At 46.8% G+C, this 17,508-nt stretch overlaps 1 protein-coding gene across 6 annotated transcripts in view; it reads right to left on the bottom strand.

The window, feature by feature from the left end:
• brip1 (BRCA1 interacting helicase 1) overlaps nucleotides 1-17,508 on the bottom strand; it is a 45,556-nt gene that overhangs the window by 24,165 nt on the left and 3,883 nt on the right. For all 6 annotated transcript variants that reach the window (XM_024403009.2, XM_024403005.2, XM_042296122.1 and 3 more), the window contains 8 exons: nucleotides 14,042-14,344; nucleotides 10,810-11,031; nucleotides 10,339-10,538; nucleotides 8,346-8,478; nucleotides 7,982-8,136; nucleotides 7,626-7,794; nucleotides 7,345-7,485; nucleotides 6,883-7,044 (listed from right to left, as the gene is read on the bottom strand). In XM_024403009.2, the coding sequence (XP_024258777.2) occupies nucleotides 6,883-7,044; nucleotides 7,345-7,485; nucleotides 7,626-7,794; nucleotides 7,982-8,136; nucleotides 8,346-8,478; nucleotides 10,339-10,538; nucleotides 10,810-11,031; nucleotides 14,042-14,344 (1,485 nt within the window). The remainder of the gene's footprint in view (nucleotides 1-6,882; nucleotides 7,045-7,344; nucleotides 7,486-7,625; nucleotides 7,795-7,981; nucleotides 8,137-8,345; nucleotides 8,479-10,338; nucleotides 10,539-10,809; nucleotides 11,032-14,041; nucleotides 14,345-17,508) is intronic.

Below are 17,508 nucleotides of genomic sequence, written 5' to 3'. Positions count from 1 at the left end.
TTCCCCCCTCCCCTTCCTCCACAAAGTTGAAGCGTTTAAACTCCTCTCCTCCTCCATCCATAATAAAATCACTGTAGCTGTGGTTAGTGCAAAAGTCACGGTCTCTCCTGGGAGGAACATTGATCTAAAAGCCCTCTCGTCAGCTCCTAGCAGAGATCTAGTCATGTCTCCACCACAGCGGATTGTTCACATGGCTTCACAATCAAAGAGCTTATTCATTGGTTTGGAAATGTGTTCGAAGGGTTAAGTAGAAGTTATTTGTGTCTTGCAGTCAGCAGGAAAACTTCTCACAACAGGGCAACAGGGCTGGGTTTGCTCCTGGCTACAGGGGGAAGGCCGAAACAGAGGGGGTTTTCATACAGGCCTTGCTGTCCCTGTTAAGTGAGATACAGAGAGAGACTAGGACAGAGAGATTTACCGAAAGAGAGAAATTCAAAGAGAGAGATGGGGAGAGAGCTGAAAGGGAGGAGGGGGTGTTGGGCCCCGTTATCCCCCTGTCCCTTGTTAAGTGTAAACGTGCTGTTTACTGTCAGTGAGCAGCGTCGTACTCAGAGACCATACCCAAAAAGAATCCAGGCAGTACGTGGTTTAGATCAAAGAATTATGTACGAAAAAATTAGATAAGCAGTTAGTAGGTTACTCTAACAAAGTGAGAAATGGGAAATGAAACATTACAAGAGGGTGGATGGATGGTTCCTCTAGTTCCTGGCACACTAATGTGACTGACTAGCTACAGCCTGCCTGTGATTGTGAAATGAAGCAGAGGCAGATTTCATCAGGTCGCCTCGCTTAGCGCCACAAAACAAACGGGAGGGCCGGGAAACAGAAAAGTTTCCATCAATAAAACATGACACTTTCACAAAAGCCTCAGCGTTACATCGACAAGGCCCCCCGCTGCTCTTTTAGCAGCTTTTCATTCGTCAACCACCACCACAACTCCTCCACAAAACCGGTTGTCCCAACAATTGCTTTCGATCCAATCCTATTAAATGTTATATACTTTAGGATGTGAAACAAAACAGTCATTATCTTCCATGCTGCACTTGAGGAAGACCAGAGGAGAGGCCGATTCAAGGAGGAAGAAGGGGGGAAAAAAGAGGGGAGAGGAGACATGCGAAGTTCACTCTCTTGCTGATCTAATTGATGGTCTGGGTCACTGTAGTCAGCATCTTGGATTGTTCTTTATGTAGCCGACGTAAACTTCTGCCAGGGAACAGCGAGTAACCTGATAACAAGGGAAGCATAACCCAATAATAAAAGGCCAGCCAAGGCTCTTAAAATACAGGGTATGCTTCACAAATGGCACCCTATTCCCTATATAGTGCACTACCTTTGACCAGAGGCCTATGGGACGTGGTAGTAGTGCACTATATAGGGAGTAGGGTCCCATTTGAGACACAGAAGGAACACATGCACTTGAACAGCACAAACGTACAGAGCTTGTTGTTTACATTCCCTGAGCTGTAATTTGTAAAGCCCTTATAAAAGCGGGGGTGAAATACAATCCAGTCAGTGCCACTCCAGCAGGAGCCCCTTGGCTTGCAGCAGGGCCCAGGGTAATGGTCCCTAATGCTTTTATCTCTCAGACACTAAGAGTAAACATCACTCTGGCTGTGAACCAAATAGAACCCTACTCCATATATAGTGCACTATTTTTGAGTCGGGCCATAAAAGTAGTGTACTTGATAGGGAACAGGGTGCCATTTGGGACAAACACTCAGTGTCTCGTTGCCCTGACTGATGCTGCCATTTAATATTGAGCAGATTTTCCTTAATCTTGACTGAGTAGAGCCGGGTTGAAAGGCGACGAGGCGAGGCAGGGCAGAGAATAGGCAGGGAGCATAGACATTAAAACCAGTAGCTAGTGATAGCGCTGACATCATCCACGTATTCCTATGCAACCAATGGTGCATGAAGCCGGAAGTATTTGAATTTGAAGCGCGCCATATCGCTGAACCTTATACCTCAGTGGGCTGAATGCCCCCTCCAAAAACGCAAAGGATCATGGTAACGTCCATCTAAAAACATTTTGTTTGGCCATTCTGGCGATCATAATTTATATAGGCTTTCTAGGGCAGACCAGGGCTTTCGGCACCGCTAGGTTGCTACTCATTAGCCGACCATCAGAGCTCTTGACTTCAGACCGGACAATGGGGACCTGGCAGGGAGACGAGGAGACAAGGAGGGTTGGCTAGGTCTAGGAGAGGAGACTGTGCTACACTACTCTATGGAAAGGCAGGCAGACAAGTGAAAATCACCTAGCTATTCATCAAGACTCGCCTCCTCTGCCAGACAGCTCACCTTGACCTCCAACTGATCCAACCAAACTAATGACAGCTAATGAAATGTTGCAAGAACTATGTACAAGCAACCTATGAACACCAAAGAGAGGACCTGTGTAGAGTTTACGTGTCTGAGTTCGCATGGCCCCTCATTCAAAACATGGGAATCAAACCCCCGGCCCCTAGTGGCAATGTGTAGTCCACAACCACTGGCTCTCCAGCAGGGCAGTGCTAGCATGGCCCCTCATTCAAAACATGCCATAAGGTTCCACAGCAGTCCTGAGATGCTGTTGGTCCACGCAACAACATGGAATGAGGAGGACTACAGTGTTTAGCCAGTCTCAGAGTAACAAACAGGCAGAACTAACAGTGAATAATTCATGGTGATTTCTGGGTATGGTGTATGTGTGTGAGCGAGTCGCTCAGCTTCTGGTCATAAACAACATGGTAGAGTGGGCCGGATCTCTGCGTTGTCTGATCTGGAGGGTCGACTGCCACTCTTAGGCATTGAATTGTACACTTCCTCTCTCTTTCGCACGTCTTCGCTCCCTCCATGCCCCCAAAATCTCCATATTTCACCTCTTTCTGCTCCCCCCCAGTGTCGGTGGGCTGTGTTGCGACACGTCACTTTTCTCCTAGCGCCTGATAAATAATGGAGTTGGTCTTGGGCGACGGTAGTATTAATTAAACATTAACGGGAGACGTGTTGCAGCCTTGAATTATACATTTTGGGACTGTACCAACAGTGGACTAATGAAACAAATATCAAAATATAGTTTGAGTGGAATTCCCCTTTAACGCTGTAGCTTAGTGAAACATTTAGACCACAACAGCAGCGCACCTCAAGTTCCCACTGTAAAAGAACATATAAAACATCATCTCAGCTGGAACTTTAAAGATGGATATGTGCCTGTCTGAGCAAGGTGGCCCCCAAACACACACTGTAAAGATGACCGCACACCTTCAGCTGAGTAATAATCTCTAAGTGTGGCTGGGAGACAGCAGGGTATGTGTGTGTGTGTGAGCATGCCCCCAGCCTCCTCCTCAGCTCTTCAGGCGCCAGCACGGCTGCATCTTCACACAGACAACTAGGCGACATCACCCCTAATGGCCCTTATCTCAATCTGCTTTAAAAGCATCTTGCGTTTCCCTGCAATCTTTTCACCTCTGCAAATCCCACTTTTTAATAAACCCACCTCTCCACCCCTCTCTTCCCAACCCCCAACGGTGTGTTTTGTCCCTTTCCTCTAGCGGTGCGTCCAGACGGCGAGGCGCGGGCAGAGGGGTACCATGGTTTTAATGGGCATTAACTGGGGGGCTGTTGAGGCTCAAGTGCTACAAACCACAGCTCCAGGAGGGCTCTGGGAGATGTCTGAGTGTGTAATGTCTGAATGAGAGTGTGTGTATGCCCACACACACACACACACACGTGTGAGAGCAAGTGTGAGAGAGAGAACCTTTAACTGTGTGTTCTTGAGTTGTAATGTATGTCCTGTGGGCGTATGCACATTCAGAGTGTGTCTGCCAGGAGTGTGTGTATCTGTCAGAGGGCGACAGACAGAGCCGAGAGGGAAGGAGGACGCCTCTACGGCCTTTGTGTGAATGTGGCCTCTGTCTCTCAGTACTGCAGCCTCTCCGATAGGCATCACCCAGACAAGAGGTGAGCCTGGAGATGACCCATCCTCTGTCTCACACACACACACACACACACACACACACACACACACACACACACACACACACAACTCACCGGCTCCAGAGGGCCTCAGACTCTCCAATTAATACCCCAAGTAGCCCCTCATCTCTTCATCTTTAAGCTCCGAATGTCTGCACATTAAATATTAATGCACAGAGGGCATAGAGCTCCTACACTAGCCATCAATAATACACAATATCCACCCAGAGTTGTTCTGCGGCTGTCTCTGCCCGCCTGGCGTCATGGCTGGGGGGGAAATGAGAGGGGAAAGAGACAAAACTGGATCCTAAGAAGAGACTGTCAGCTTTCCTTTCATATTCTGATATCATTGATATAGTCTCAACTGGATAGTCAGCAAGAGGAAAAGCTGGAGCTTTGATAACACCAAAGGGTCAAATACAAACCATAGACCTATTGTATATAAGCATAAAGAATGAGTGCAATGTAAGACACTAAACAGGCACACAAGTGGCCACACAAAGGTATGCAGTGCTGTGCAAAAACGCTAACAAACCTTCACATGTAACACTCTCGTATGTGTGCACGTGTGAGCTCCAACACGCCAACAGTGACATGAGTGAGCCAGCTGGTCCATAAGTGGACTGGTGACAGAGACCGAATGGAAATCTATTATTGATGGAGGAAAGCATAACAATCAAAGGAGGACCAAGTATTTATCAACGGGCCCTTAGAAGTGTCTGGTTAACTGAAAGGGGATACAGGGTTTTATGTAAGGTATTTGTTAGCTTACCGCTATTTAAGAGATACCCATTAACTCTACATTACAGCTGCTCACCATATATGGACTCTTAGGACCTCTTCCTTTGTCACTCAAATCAAAATCTAATTTTATTGGTCACATACACATATCTAGCAGATGTTACTGTGGGTGTCGCAAAATGCTTGTGTTCCTAGCTCCAACAGTGCAGTCGTATTTAACAATTCACAACAACACACACAAATCTCAATGGAATTAAGAAATATATCAATATTAGGACGAGCAATGTCAGAGTGGCATTGACTAGAACACAGCAGAATACAGTATATACATAAAACATGAGTAAAACCGTATGTAAACATTATTCAAGTGTACAGTCCCTTCAGAAAGTATTCAGAACCCTGGACTTTTTCCACATTTTGTTAAGTTACAGCCTTATTCTAAAATGGATTTAATAGAAAAAAATCCTCATCAATCTACACACAATGCCCCATAACGACAAAGCGAAAAATGGTTTAGACATTTTTGCAAAAGTATAAAATTCAAAAACAGAAATACCTTGTTTACATAAGTATTCAGACCCTTTGCTAGGAGACTCGAAATTGAGCTCAGGCGCATCCTGTTTCCATTGATCATCCTTGAGATGTTTCTACAACTTCATTAGAGTCCACCTGCGGTAAATTCAATTTATTGGACAAGATTTGGAAAGGCACACACCTGTCTATTTTTATTTAACATTTATTTAACTAGGCAAGTCAGTTAAGAACAAATTCTTATTTACAATGACAGCCTACCTCGGCCAAACCCGGACAACGCTGGGCCAATTGTGCGCAGGCCTATGGGACTCCCAATTACGGCCGGATGTGATACAGCCTGGTTACGAACCAGGGACTGTAGTGACGCCTCTTGCACTGAGATGCAGTGCCTTAGACCGCTGCCCCACTCGGGAGCCCTCGGGAGTCTAGAGAAGGAAACCTGCTGAAGAGATGAAAACCTGTTCCAGAGCTCTCAGAACCTCAGACTGGGGCGAAGGTTCACATTCCAACAGGACAACAACCCTAAGCACACAGCCAAGTACTGAGTAAAGGGTATGAAGCAGAAGAGGCTTCAGGACAAGTCTCTGAATGTCTTTGAGTGGCCCAGCCAGAACCCGGAATTGAACCCGATCAAACATCTCTGGAGAAACCTGAAAATAGCTGTGCAGCGACGCTCCCCATCCAACCTGACAAAGCTTGAGAGGATCTGCAGAATGGGAAGTCTCTACTTATTAACTCAACTTCCTTCTCATACCAGTTGTGCCAAATTTGCTTATACACAGCAAGGATAGCATGAGAGTACATTAAAACATTCAAACTCAATATGTGGTCTCTAGCCCCTCCTGGTGGTAAACGGTAGGAGCTGAAGACGTTTTTAAACAAGAGAAATAGTGGTGAGTGAAGGATCACATCAGCTCAGTGGTTCTTAAGCAAAACGTTTTGCATACGGAAAACAAAAATCAATTGGAAATATTTCAAACTCTCGAAGTTTGTAGCGTCATTCCCAAGAACACTCAAGGCTGTAATCGCTGCCAAAGTTGCTTCAACAAAGTACTGAGTAAAGGGTATGAATACTTATGTAAATGTGATATCATGTCGCCATGTCTGTCGGCGACATTTATTTTTTACCTTTATTTAACCAGGCAAGTCAGTTAAGAACAAATTCTTATTTTCAATGACGGCCTAGGAACAGTGGGTTAACTGCCTGTTCAGGGGCAGAACGACAGATTTGTACCTTGTCAGCTCGGGGGTTTGAACTTGCAACCTTCCGGTTACTAGTCCAACGCTCTAACCACTAGGCTACCCTGCCGCCCCGACATCTTATGTATCTTTCTGTTGAAATCTAAACAAAATGTCTCTACTTATTAACTCAACTTCCTTCTCATACCAGTTGTGCCAAATTTGCTTATACACAGCAAGGATAGCATGAGAGTACATTAAAACATTCAAACTCAATATGTGGTCTCTAGCCCCTCCTGGTGGTAAACGGTAGGAGCTGAAGACGTTTTTGAACAAGAGAAAGAGTGGTGAGTGAAGGATCACATCAGCTCAGTGGTTCTTAAGCAAAACGTTTTGCATACGGAAAACAAAAATCAATTGGAAATATTTCAAACCTCCACGAACTAACTTTAGCAAAGAGACTGGTCTTACCTTGTAGGAGGGCAAAAAGCAGAGCACTCCCCTTCCAACGGCCTGGCAGACCCTGAGCAGCAGGGCTCCCACCTCATCCTGGAAGGCATAGGTCTCAGCATGCTGGAAGGTGGCACACAGCTTCCTCCCCTGGGGGCCAGAGCCCAGCGTACCCACCCACACCTGGCGGAAGGACAGGGACACGTCAGACACTGACTGAACACACTGAGCAGGGGTATACCAACTGACAAGTATGCAGGATGTGACTGTTTATACATTGAGGGGGTAAAGATGCCCTTCTGTCAGGATAAAATTCATGAAGGACAAGACCCAGTCAAATCTTATTCATTTGGGCTTTTTTTGCTTGGCTACATAGTCCAGTTCCTTTCTGAGCATAGTTAACCATCAATTAGACTGTTTCTGGATACTATGATAAAATCACCACCCATAACACCTGAAATGAAGGCAGAGATTTCTACTGACCTGTGACTTGCTGATGACGTGGCTGGCCTCTAGCTGGATAGAGAACTTGACCCCCAGTTCTGAGGAGAAGGATCCCATAGGAGACAATGTGCCTGAGGTCAACACGATGCTGTGAACACTGTCCGAAAGGTCTGAGAACGCCTGCCACGCGCGCGCGCACACATACACACACAAAGACCACACCCCTTAGGACAAAGTAATATAATAATACGCTACTTATCAGTAACAGGTACTTTCCCCAACAAATAAACAGTATACAGTACATCCTCCCTGCTACTCACCACAGCAGGGTTGAGGCACCAGAAGCTGAGTGTGTGTACGAGGGTCTTGGTCTTGGCACTGTGGCGTCGGCGGTTGGGCCTGGCGAAGAAGCCCTGAGCATCTGGTACGTCTGGAGCAGTGGTCCAGGCGTAGGACTGCTGCAGCGCCACGCGGTAGTCCTCTGCAAACCTGACCACGGGAACATGACCAGGACAGAAGTCTTCGTCAGTGATCGAAAAGTGTTTGCATAATGTATTTTGTAGTATGTTGTTGTGTTGCTCTTGTTTTTCCACCCTGACTACAATACACATTTTCCAATTAGGACAATACAAATATTGACTGATTGTTAAAGACTTGTTCACAGACTGCCTCTGACCTGCTCTTGTCCCTGTAGAGGAAGTCCAGCACCATGAAGAGACTCTTGAGGACAGAGGAGCTGGCTGAGCTGATGGTGGGGACCTCCACGGTGTCCTCTCTCCCGTTCACCAGCCCAACTCGCTCCTCCTTCTCCAACACCGCTGCCAGGTGTTTCTATACCGGGGGAGAGATGAGGGAGGGAGAGAGATGGGGGAGAGAGAGAGATGGGGGAGAAAAGAGAGCTGCTGTAGACCTCCTTTCTAAACACACAAACCTTGCAACAAAAAAAGAAAAGGGGGTGAAGGTGAGAGAGATCAAAAGACAGGGACTGAGACAGAGAGACAGGTGAGAGGAGACCTAGGTGGTCAACAACATTATCTGACCTGCAGCATGGCAAAAGTGTCAGCAGTGATGCCCATGGTGTGGAAGAGTCCCAGAACCTCCTTGCCGTTCCACACCTTACAAGACATCTCATACTCCCTTTCAGCCAGAACACTGCAGCTCTCCTGCATCCAGCTACACCACAGGAGGAAGAGACAGCCATGAGAGGCAGCCATCTTAGAACTACTGTTTGATATTGAGGAAAGTCTAGTGAAGATATTCTTTAGAAGTATTGATTACATTTAAATAAATGTTTAACCAAGACGTGTTGATTAGTAGACCAGTTGTGCTTGTGTTGGCCTAAAAGAAAAACATGCACCAGGAATACAGGTAGAGAAACACTGCTGTAGTTTCAGTAGGGGGGTCTTACTTGAGCAGGCTGCAGCAGAAGACCCAGAGGGGTTAGGGTCTACCTAGAGGGGTTAGGGTCTACCCAGAGGGGTTAGGGTCTACCTAGAGGGGTTAGGGTCTACCTAGAGGGGTTAGGGTCTACCCAGAGGTTTTAGGGTCTATCTAACTCCAGGAGGTTAGGGTCTACCTAGAGGGGTTAGGGTCTACTGAGGGGTTAGGGTCTACCCAGAGGGATTTAGGGTCTATCTAACTCCAGGGGTTAGGGTCTACCTAGAGGGGTTAGGGTCTACCTAGAGGGGTTAGGGTCTACCTAGAAGGGATAGAGTTAGGGTCTACCTAGGGGGTTAGGGTCTACCTAGAGGGGTTAGGGTCTACCTAGAGGGGTTAGGGTCTACCGGAGGGGTTCTACCGAGAGGGGATAGGGTCTACCGAGAGGGGATAGGGTCTACCGAGAGGGGATAGGGTCTACCGAGGGGTTAGGGGAGGGGTTAGGGTCTACCGAGAGGGGATAGGGTCTACCTAGAGGGGATAGGGTCTACCTAGAGGGGTTAGGGTCTACCTAGAGGGGTTAGGGTCTACCCAGAGGGGTTAGGATCTACCCAGAGGGGTTAGGATCTACCCAGAGGGGTTAGGGTCTACCTAGAGAGGTTAGGGTCTACCTAGAAGGGTTAGGGTCTACCTAGAGGGGTTAGGGTCTACCCAGAGGTTTTAGGGTCTAGCTAGAGGGGTTAGGGTCTATCTAACTCCAGGAGGTTAGGGTCTACCTAGAGGGGTTAGGGTCTACTGAGAGGGGTTAGGGTCTACCGAGAGGGGTTAGGGTCTACCGAGAAGGGATAGGTCCATCTACCTCCAGGGGGTTAGGGTCTACCTAGAGGGGTTAGGGTCTACCGAGAGGGGTTAGGATCTACCGAGAGGGGATAGGGTCTACCGAGAGGGGATAGGGTCTACCGGAGGGGATAGGGTCTACCTAGAGGGTTAGGGTCTACCTAGAGGGGTTAGGGTCTACCTAGAGGGGATAGGGTCTACCTAGAGGGGTTAGGGTCTACCCAGAGGGGTTAGGATCTACCCAGAGGGGTTAGGGTCTACCTAGAGGGGTTAGGGTCTACCAGAGGTTTTAGGGTCTACCCAGAGGGGTTAGGGTCTACCTAGAGGGGTTAGGGTCTACCCAGAGGTTTTAGGGTCTACCTAGAGGGGTTAGGGTCTATCTAACTCCAGGAGGTTAGGGTCTACCTAGAGGGGTTAGGGTCTACTGAGAGGGGTTAGGGTCTACCGAGAGGGGTTAGGGTCTACCGAGAAGGGATAGAGTCTATCTACCTCCAGGGGGTTAGGGTCTACCTAGAGGGGTTAGGGTCTACCGAGAGGGGTTAGGATCTACCGAGAGGGGATAGGATCTACCGAGAGGGGATAGGGTCTACCGAGAGGGGATAGGGTCTACCGAGAGGGGATAGGGTCTACCTAGAGGGGATAGGGTCTACCTAGAGGGGTTAGGGTCTACCTAGAGGGGTTAGGGTCTACCTAGAGGGGTTAGGGTCTACCTAGAGGGGTTAGGGTCTACCTAGAGGGGTTAGGGTCTACCTAGAGGGGTTAGGGTCTACCTAGAGGGGTTAGGGTCTATCTAACTCCAGGAGGTTAGGGTCTATTTACTTGAGCAGGGAGCAGCAGAAGGCACGTAGGGGTTCGTGGTTGGAGCGTCTGATGTTATGGGTCACCATGCCGTCCAGCTCCTCCCTGGCAGAGAGCAGCTGGGGTTTGTTCAGGGTGTAGCTGGCACTCTCCCTGGCACAGTCCTCTATGTTGTGGGCCTCATCCAGAACCACAATCTGACCCTTCAGGTTGATCTGCATCTGCAGGGGAGGAGAGGGGAAGGGAAGGGGAGGAAAATATGACGTACAGAGACAGCCTCCCCTCACTCCTTTTCTCCCCCAGTAGACATGCAGTGGGTTTGACCAGGTGGTGGTCAAGGAATATGTTCAGCTAAAAGTAAAGGAGAACACATCTATACATCAATTGTGTGAAACCACCTTTCTTCTGGCCTACATCCTCATCCCTCACTCCAACAATTCCCTCCATCCCACGCCCCACCTTGCATCCTCCTCACCCCAGCCCCAGACTCACGCTCTCCCTGATGAGGGGGTCCAGTAGGTAGTTGTAGGGACAGAAGACGATACAGGCTTCCTGCATGAGGTCCCTGGCAGCGTAGTAGGAGCAGGCCCTCAGCCGGCCCCCCAGCCGAACCAGGTCCTCTATGTCCCAGGCCTGGTGGAGACCATGGACCCACTGCAAAGTGTTCTGGTCCTGCATCTTGTGCACGCCGTTTTTGAAGCGGCACGACACGCCCTGCGTGTGGTAGGAAAAAGAGAGAGGAGTTGTTGTCATCCTTGACAATACACACATGAAAGTTATTTAGTTCAGCACACTGGTGACCTTGAGGACCTCTCAGAACCGACACTTTGGTTAAAAGACCTTCATCGTGGTTTACACACATAGTATATGAGTCTGTTGGCTGGAATTTACCCTCGCCCCAAACAATATTGTAACAAATTCCCTGAGATATTGGTAATGCCAGAAGAGTTGATGTTGGCATCAGCCTATATTGAGTGTGTATATGTCAGAAGGCCCATTACCTGGTCATCAGAGGCGCCTCAAATACCACCATGCCACAACCAGGCAGCTCCCCGGTGACACACACGTGATGACTATACTCCGTTACCGCCAAAGGCATGGAAAAGCAGCTATCAAAGGGGTGGGTGAGCCCTCACTTTCTGCCAGACATCAAGGATAAACTTCGGCACTTAAAACAGTTTTGTTTCAAACAGTTCAGTGTGTGTGTGTTTGTACGTGTGTGTGGCGAAGGTGAAAGGATTAGCGTCCACTCAAGTAATTGTTCTCTTGGGGCAATGGCAGCTTAGGGGTGCGATTTGACTTCATGACTCCACAAAAAGAGAAAGCACAACAGAGGAGTCTTAACCCAATTGAGCTCAGTCAAAGCCAGAAGGTGGGGTGTATAGTGCAGTAACAAGAGACTGGCTTTAGACAGGGCCTAGGTGACTGGAGAGTGGAGGGGGTGGAGGGATAAACAGGGCTGGTAGAAGTAGGATGAGTGCAATGGAGCTGTGGTCATTCTATCCTCTGGGGTTGTCGCGGGGACACCCACTCTCTGTAACAGATCAGGATGTGACACTGTCACCGTGGCGACTTTAGACAGAGGCGGACAGGACAGGTAGACACCTCTGGTGACAGGGCAATAGGGGCTTATTATACGATCAGTCTCACATTTGTGTGTGTATGTGTGAGTAATAGGTGCTCATTACACTAGACACCTTACCTTGAGGAGAACAGGAGTTAGGACCGTAACACTGACTATAAAGAGTCTCCCATCAGTCTGAAGCCTCATCGTCCTGCTAGAGAGTCTGTCTGACCGATTGGGGATATTATGTAATTGCCACCCGGGGCGACGGTGATGGGGGTTGTCTGCCTGTCCTTTAACTGTGGGGTTGGGTTACGAAGCCTTAGTTTCTAGAGCTCAGAGGCGGCTCGAATTCACACTTTAAGTGTCCGTCACTGGGATTAGAAACACCACTCAAACTCAGGATTGGAGGTGTGTGTGTTTCCATTTCTGAGGAGGAGTTGGTTTTCACATTTGGATTGGGGTAAATCTCCATCCAAAAGAATCCAATTCAGGCCCAACCACCTCCATTGAGAGGTAACAGGGCAACACTAATGTAGCCTATCTAGGAGCTGAGCGGGTCTAAGCCCTAGGGTGGAGCAGGGCAAGAGGCCTTGACCTCGGCTCTACACAACAAGACCCTATTGGTGACACTAAGGAGGACACCATGTTACCACAAAGAATGGCGGTAGGTGAGTCAGAGGTTGGGGAAGCGGGCCAGCAATTGGACAGTCGTCAGTTAAAATGCCAGGTTTTATCGAAAAACAAGTGTGTATAGGGTTGCAAAGCTAACTGTAGTTTACCAAAATTACCGGAATCTTCAGTAATTAAGAGGAAATCTTAAATCACTTGAATCACTTAAAAAATGTATTCATTTTTTATATATGTGTCTATATTGGCCATGAGTTTCTAGCAGATAGACCATATGGTTCAAGAGAAAATAGCCTTATTAATTTAAAAAGCATCAACAATGGCATTATTTTCAATTAACTCTGCAACTTTTCCAACTATTGTCTATTTTCCCACTGCCACCAGTTTGATGCCGAAATATTAACAAATACACACTGACACAGTCAAATACACACTGACACAGTCAAATACACACTGACACAGTCAAATACACACTGACACAGTCAAATACACACTGACACAGTCAAATACACACTGACACAGTCAAATACACACTGACACAGTCAAATACACACTGACACAGTCAAATACACACTGACATAGTCAAATACACACTGACACAGTCAAATACACACTGACACAGTCAAATACACACTGACAGTCAAATACACACTGACACAGTCAAATACACACTGACACAGTCAAATACACACTGACACAGTCAAATACACACTGACACAGTCAAATACACACTGACACAGTCAAATACACACTGACACAGTCAAATACACACTGACACAGTCAAATACACACTGACACAGTCAAATACACACTGACACAGTCAAATACACACTGAAATACACAGTCAAATACACACTGACACAGTCAAATACACACTGACACAGTCAAATACATACTGACACAGTCAAATACACACTGACACAGTCAAATACACACTGACACAGTCAAATACACACTGACACAGTCAAATACATACTGACACAGTCAAATACACACTGACACAGTCAAATACACACTGACACAGTCAAATACACACTGACACAGTCAAATACACACTGACACAGTCAAATACATACTGACATAGTCAAATACATACTGACATAGTCAAATACATACTGACATAGTCAAATACATAACTGTGTAAAAAAAAATATAAAGGATATCATGCTGAAACCCTCATATTAAACACCAATGATACTCACTACGTTGATGGTTTATATTTAGGAAAATGTTTTACAGATTTGTCATTCTATTTTGTATTTGAAAATCATATTTAATTATTTCTAATGTTTAATATGTGATAAGGACACATGTAATTAGACTCCTCTACAGATCTGAAGCACCAAAAAAGGACCACCAGATGTCTTGTGATAGATTACATAAAATCCTCGAAAGATACCAATTTTCTAGAAGTTTACTGGTAAACTTAGAAAAGTTTCTAGAAATATACCCTCCCTTTGCAACCCTATGTGTGTATTAGGTCTATGTATGTGTAGGTCTGTATGTGCTGTGTGTCTATACTCTACTCACATTCTTGGCTTCCAGCAGTTCCTTGCAGCGTTCGTTGCGGTTGGAATGAGGCACCACCTCTGGGTGAACACAGGTGTGGTCCCTACTGGACAGAATGGTCATGGGGGCGGAAGAGTAGAGCGTACGCTTCATCTCGTGGGCGATCTGAGTGATCTGTTTGTGGGTGCGCGTGCCAAAGAAGATCTTGGGGACTTGTTTCTTCTTGCCCTCTTTGTCCTTCTCCTTTGAAGACTTCCCCGCGGCTCCATTCTGGCCGCCTTTGGATGAGGCACAGGGGCAGAGAGAGCAGGACACCATGGGGGACTGGTGGACACATGAAGGAAGAGATGGGGGGAGAAAGAAGATAAAAGAACAGGATATCAAGAGAGTTCTCTTCAATTTTACATTGCTCACTATAAAAAAAAGTTCATGACCAATACCAGACAACTGGTGAACTCTATATGTTCTAGTAGTTAACATATAGGAAAGTATAGCAAGAATGTGTATCCACATAATACTGCCTGTCAGCCATGGTTAGATGACATTCTCTGACTACTGAAGGCTGATGGGTGGCCATTGTTGGGGATGTGAAAGTGTAGCTGCTTTTTAATTGGCTGTCAGTAACCACAGTGGATGTGTGGTGTCCCTTTCTCTTGACACACAGGTGAAGCGTAGCCGACAGCGCTGCTGAAACCAATACCAGTCAGGTGCTGAGCTCTTTAAAGTGGGACACTCCAACCCTTTCAATAACACTAACTTAAACCTTAAGCTTAGTCACTGCATAAGTCCTGCTTTTACAATAATAAGAAATCCCTCACTCTCTTCCATCTTTTACAATCTGGCACCAACTGGTTTATATCCCTCACCGTATAAAGGAAAGCACAGGGTGTGTGTTACACCTCTCTGCCAGCAGATCAAGCTAGCGGAGCCTGTGGTGCTTCAGTTGAGACTAGAGGGGCCAGGCGGTTCAGGTAACCCTCCTTAATGATCCTTCTCAAACCATTCAATACTACAATGTGTGTTAGGGGACCCTAAATGAGCTCAGCCACTTTTCCCTTGATTGAACAGGTATTCACTCCCACTCTCAGCATCACACATGGGGCAACAGGCAGCGGCGATGGGTGGAATTGTCCAGTGTTGAATGAATGATCCGATGTGTGTCTGTTGCAGAGGGTAGCCAACACCATCAGGCCCCGTTAGTTAGTTATCTACATTCCATTCCAGGGGGTGTCTGCTCGCTCCTATGAGCCCAGCGAAGCCCCAAACCGTGTCAGTCTGCGCCTTGGATGGGGACAGGCATGTAAAGGGATACCCTTGTCAGCAGTTTCCTGCTGCTGCCTCTTGACAAGGGTCTCTTTTCAGCAGTGACCCCATCCTCCCACCTGTCGATGAATAAGTCATTATTTGCCATGATCTCGCCGTAGGAGGAGGGATATGCGGAGGGGCCTATTTAACGTGGCAGCAGCAGGAGGTAAGGTGATCAGGCTCTGTTGCCCAGGCGAGTAGCAGAGCCGCAAAGCCGACTAGTCTGTTCCAATGATCTGGCCCTGCTGTAACCTGATCCTACTAGGGGACCCTAGAGGCCCCTCTGTTTATTCATCATGTCAGCTCAGGGTCCTTTATCCCCTTAACTCACAGAAGCTGCCTCCCAAATGTCACCCTATTACCTTGCTTGTGGCATCTCCCTACAGTGTTCCCTCAAAGATATCACTTGGTATGTTTCAAACAGTACTAGAGTCATCCTTATTGTCAGGGCAGCGACAGTCAAAACCATGCCCTGGATGTAGGTGTTGGTGTAGTTCTCAGTCACTCAGTATACTTTTGGCCACGTAGACCTAGCCGATTCCAGCCCTGTGTGCCTTTGAGTTTCAGCAATGCACAGCTGACACTTGAGAGACAGGAATCTCACACTCCGTGGGGCCAGGTGATGGTGGTGGAGGGTTGGCGGCGACAGGCTGGCTCTCTGGCGCCGCTCGCTGGATGCCAATTTGCTCCTCAGCCCTCAGCCTTCAAGGTTCGGAATGCATTCCAGTGGGAGGTGGGGTGCACATAAACACACACAGGGGTGGGCTGGCTAAGTCTCAAAAAGATGACTGCAGTGCCATCCTGATCAAATACCTTAGGAGACATGACATAAACTAGCCATCACCTCTCTGCTCTGGAGTGAATCCCAAACGGCACGCTATTCCCTATATAGTGCATTACTTTTTAACAGGGCCCATTGGGCTCTAGTCAAAAGTAGTGGACTGTGTATGCAATAGGGCCCCATTTGGGATGCACCCTGGTCTGCAACTGGCACAGGTGTGAGGTTGTGGGGCCCCCTGAATGGCTACCCAGCCTTCCCTCCTCAGAAAGCATGCGTTTATCCCTTTAGGTCCCAGGGCTCAGTAACCAGCAGGTAAACTCCATTCAATATTTATCCCTGGCTTTCACAGATCAGCGGCGAGGCAAACCCTCTTAATTAAAAGTGGAGTTCTATCCCATCAAAGAGCCCCATTCATGACTTCAGTCAGCAGTTCACAGCAGAGAGGAGCCGTTCAGTTATCAGCTGGGGAAAACAAGAAGAACAGCGGGAGGGAACTTTCTCCACCTTCCACCTCTCTTCATTTCTTTTTTACCCCCTTCTCCTCCTGCAGCCTAAACACAAGCTATATTACATGACACATTCACTTGGCACACAAGAAATGTGAGAACAATGCCAAATGGAGCACAGCCACAAATTAAATAGGCTATGCTGCCACCCAGTGGACACAATGTAGTACTTAACGGTACAAAATTGGGTAGCAACAGTAAAATATTTATCTTCATGGATTCTAATGGTTGGCATTAAAGTGGTAGTCAGTTGAGCTGATCCTAGATCAGCATTAAAAAAAAAAACATATCCTTAGTTAAAAATAGATATACTCACACAATAGTGTGCTTCAGGGGGCAGGTCCATCAGTTAGGGCTGGGCGATATGGCCAAAATAATGATCATATCACAATATTTTCCTATTTATATTAACAGTATGGCGGTATGTGACTGTATTTTATGTTTTTGAATAATAAAACAGTTCTAAATATGTTTTGAGTAGTGCATGAGCCTATGATGGAAACAAATGAATTCTAAGTGATTTGAATGGACTTTCTACATTCTGATGGTTTTATACTCAACTAAACTACTAAAACTAAAACTAAATCAAATCAAAGTTTATTGGTCACATACACAGTTTACCAGATGTAGGTGCAGCGAAATACTTATGTTACTAGCTCCTAACAACGCAGTAAAATATTAAACAATACAAAATAACAAAAAAATAGGAAATCAAGAAAGGTCAGAACTAGGTCACAACTGCCTGGGAAAGTAGTCCAATTTGTAGAACTTTTCATTAAATTTAGCACTGTATCAAAATATCTTTGTAGACGGTAAAAATCCATATTGGTATGTGGATCTGTACCGGTATACACAAAATATTTCACAGCCCTACCATCAGTTGAGCTGATCCTAGG

This window comes from Oncorhynchus tshawytscha, linkage group LG13 (genome assembly GCF_018296145.1).
Source record: "Oncorhynchus tshawytscha isolate Ot180627B linkage group LG13, Otsh_v2.0, whole genome shotgun sequence".
Lineage (NCBI taxonomy): Eukaryota > Metazoa > Chordata > Actinopteri > Salmoniformes > Salmonidae > Oncorhynchus > Oncorhynchus tshawytscha.
Note: the sequence above shows the minus strand (reverse complement) of the source record. Positions and strands in the feature narration are given on the sequence as shown.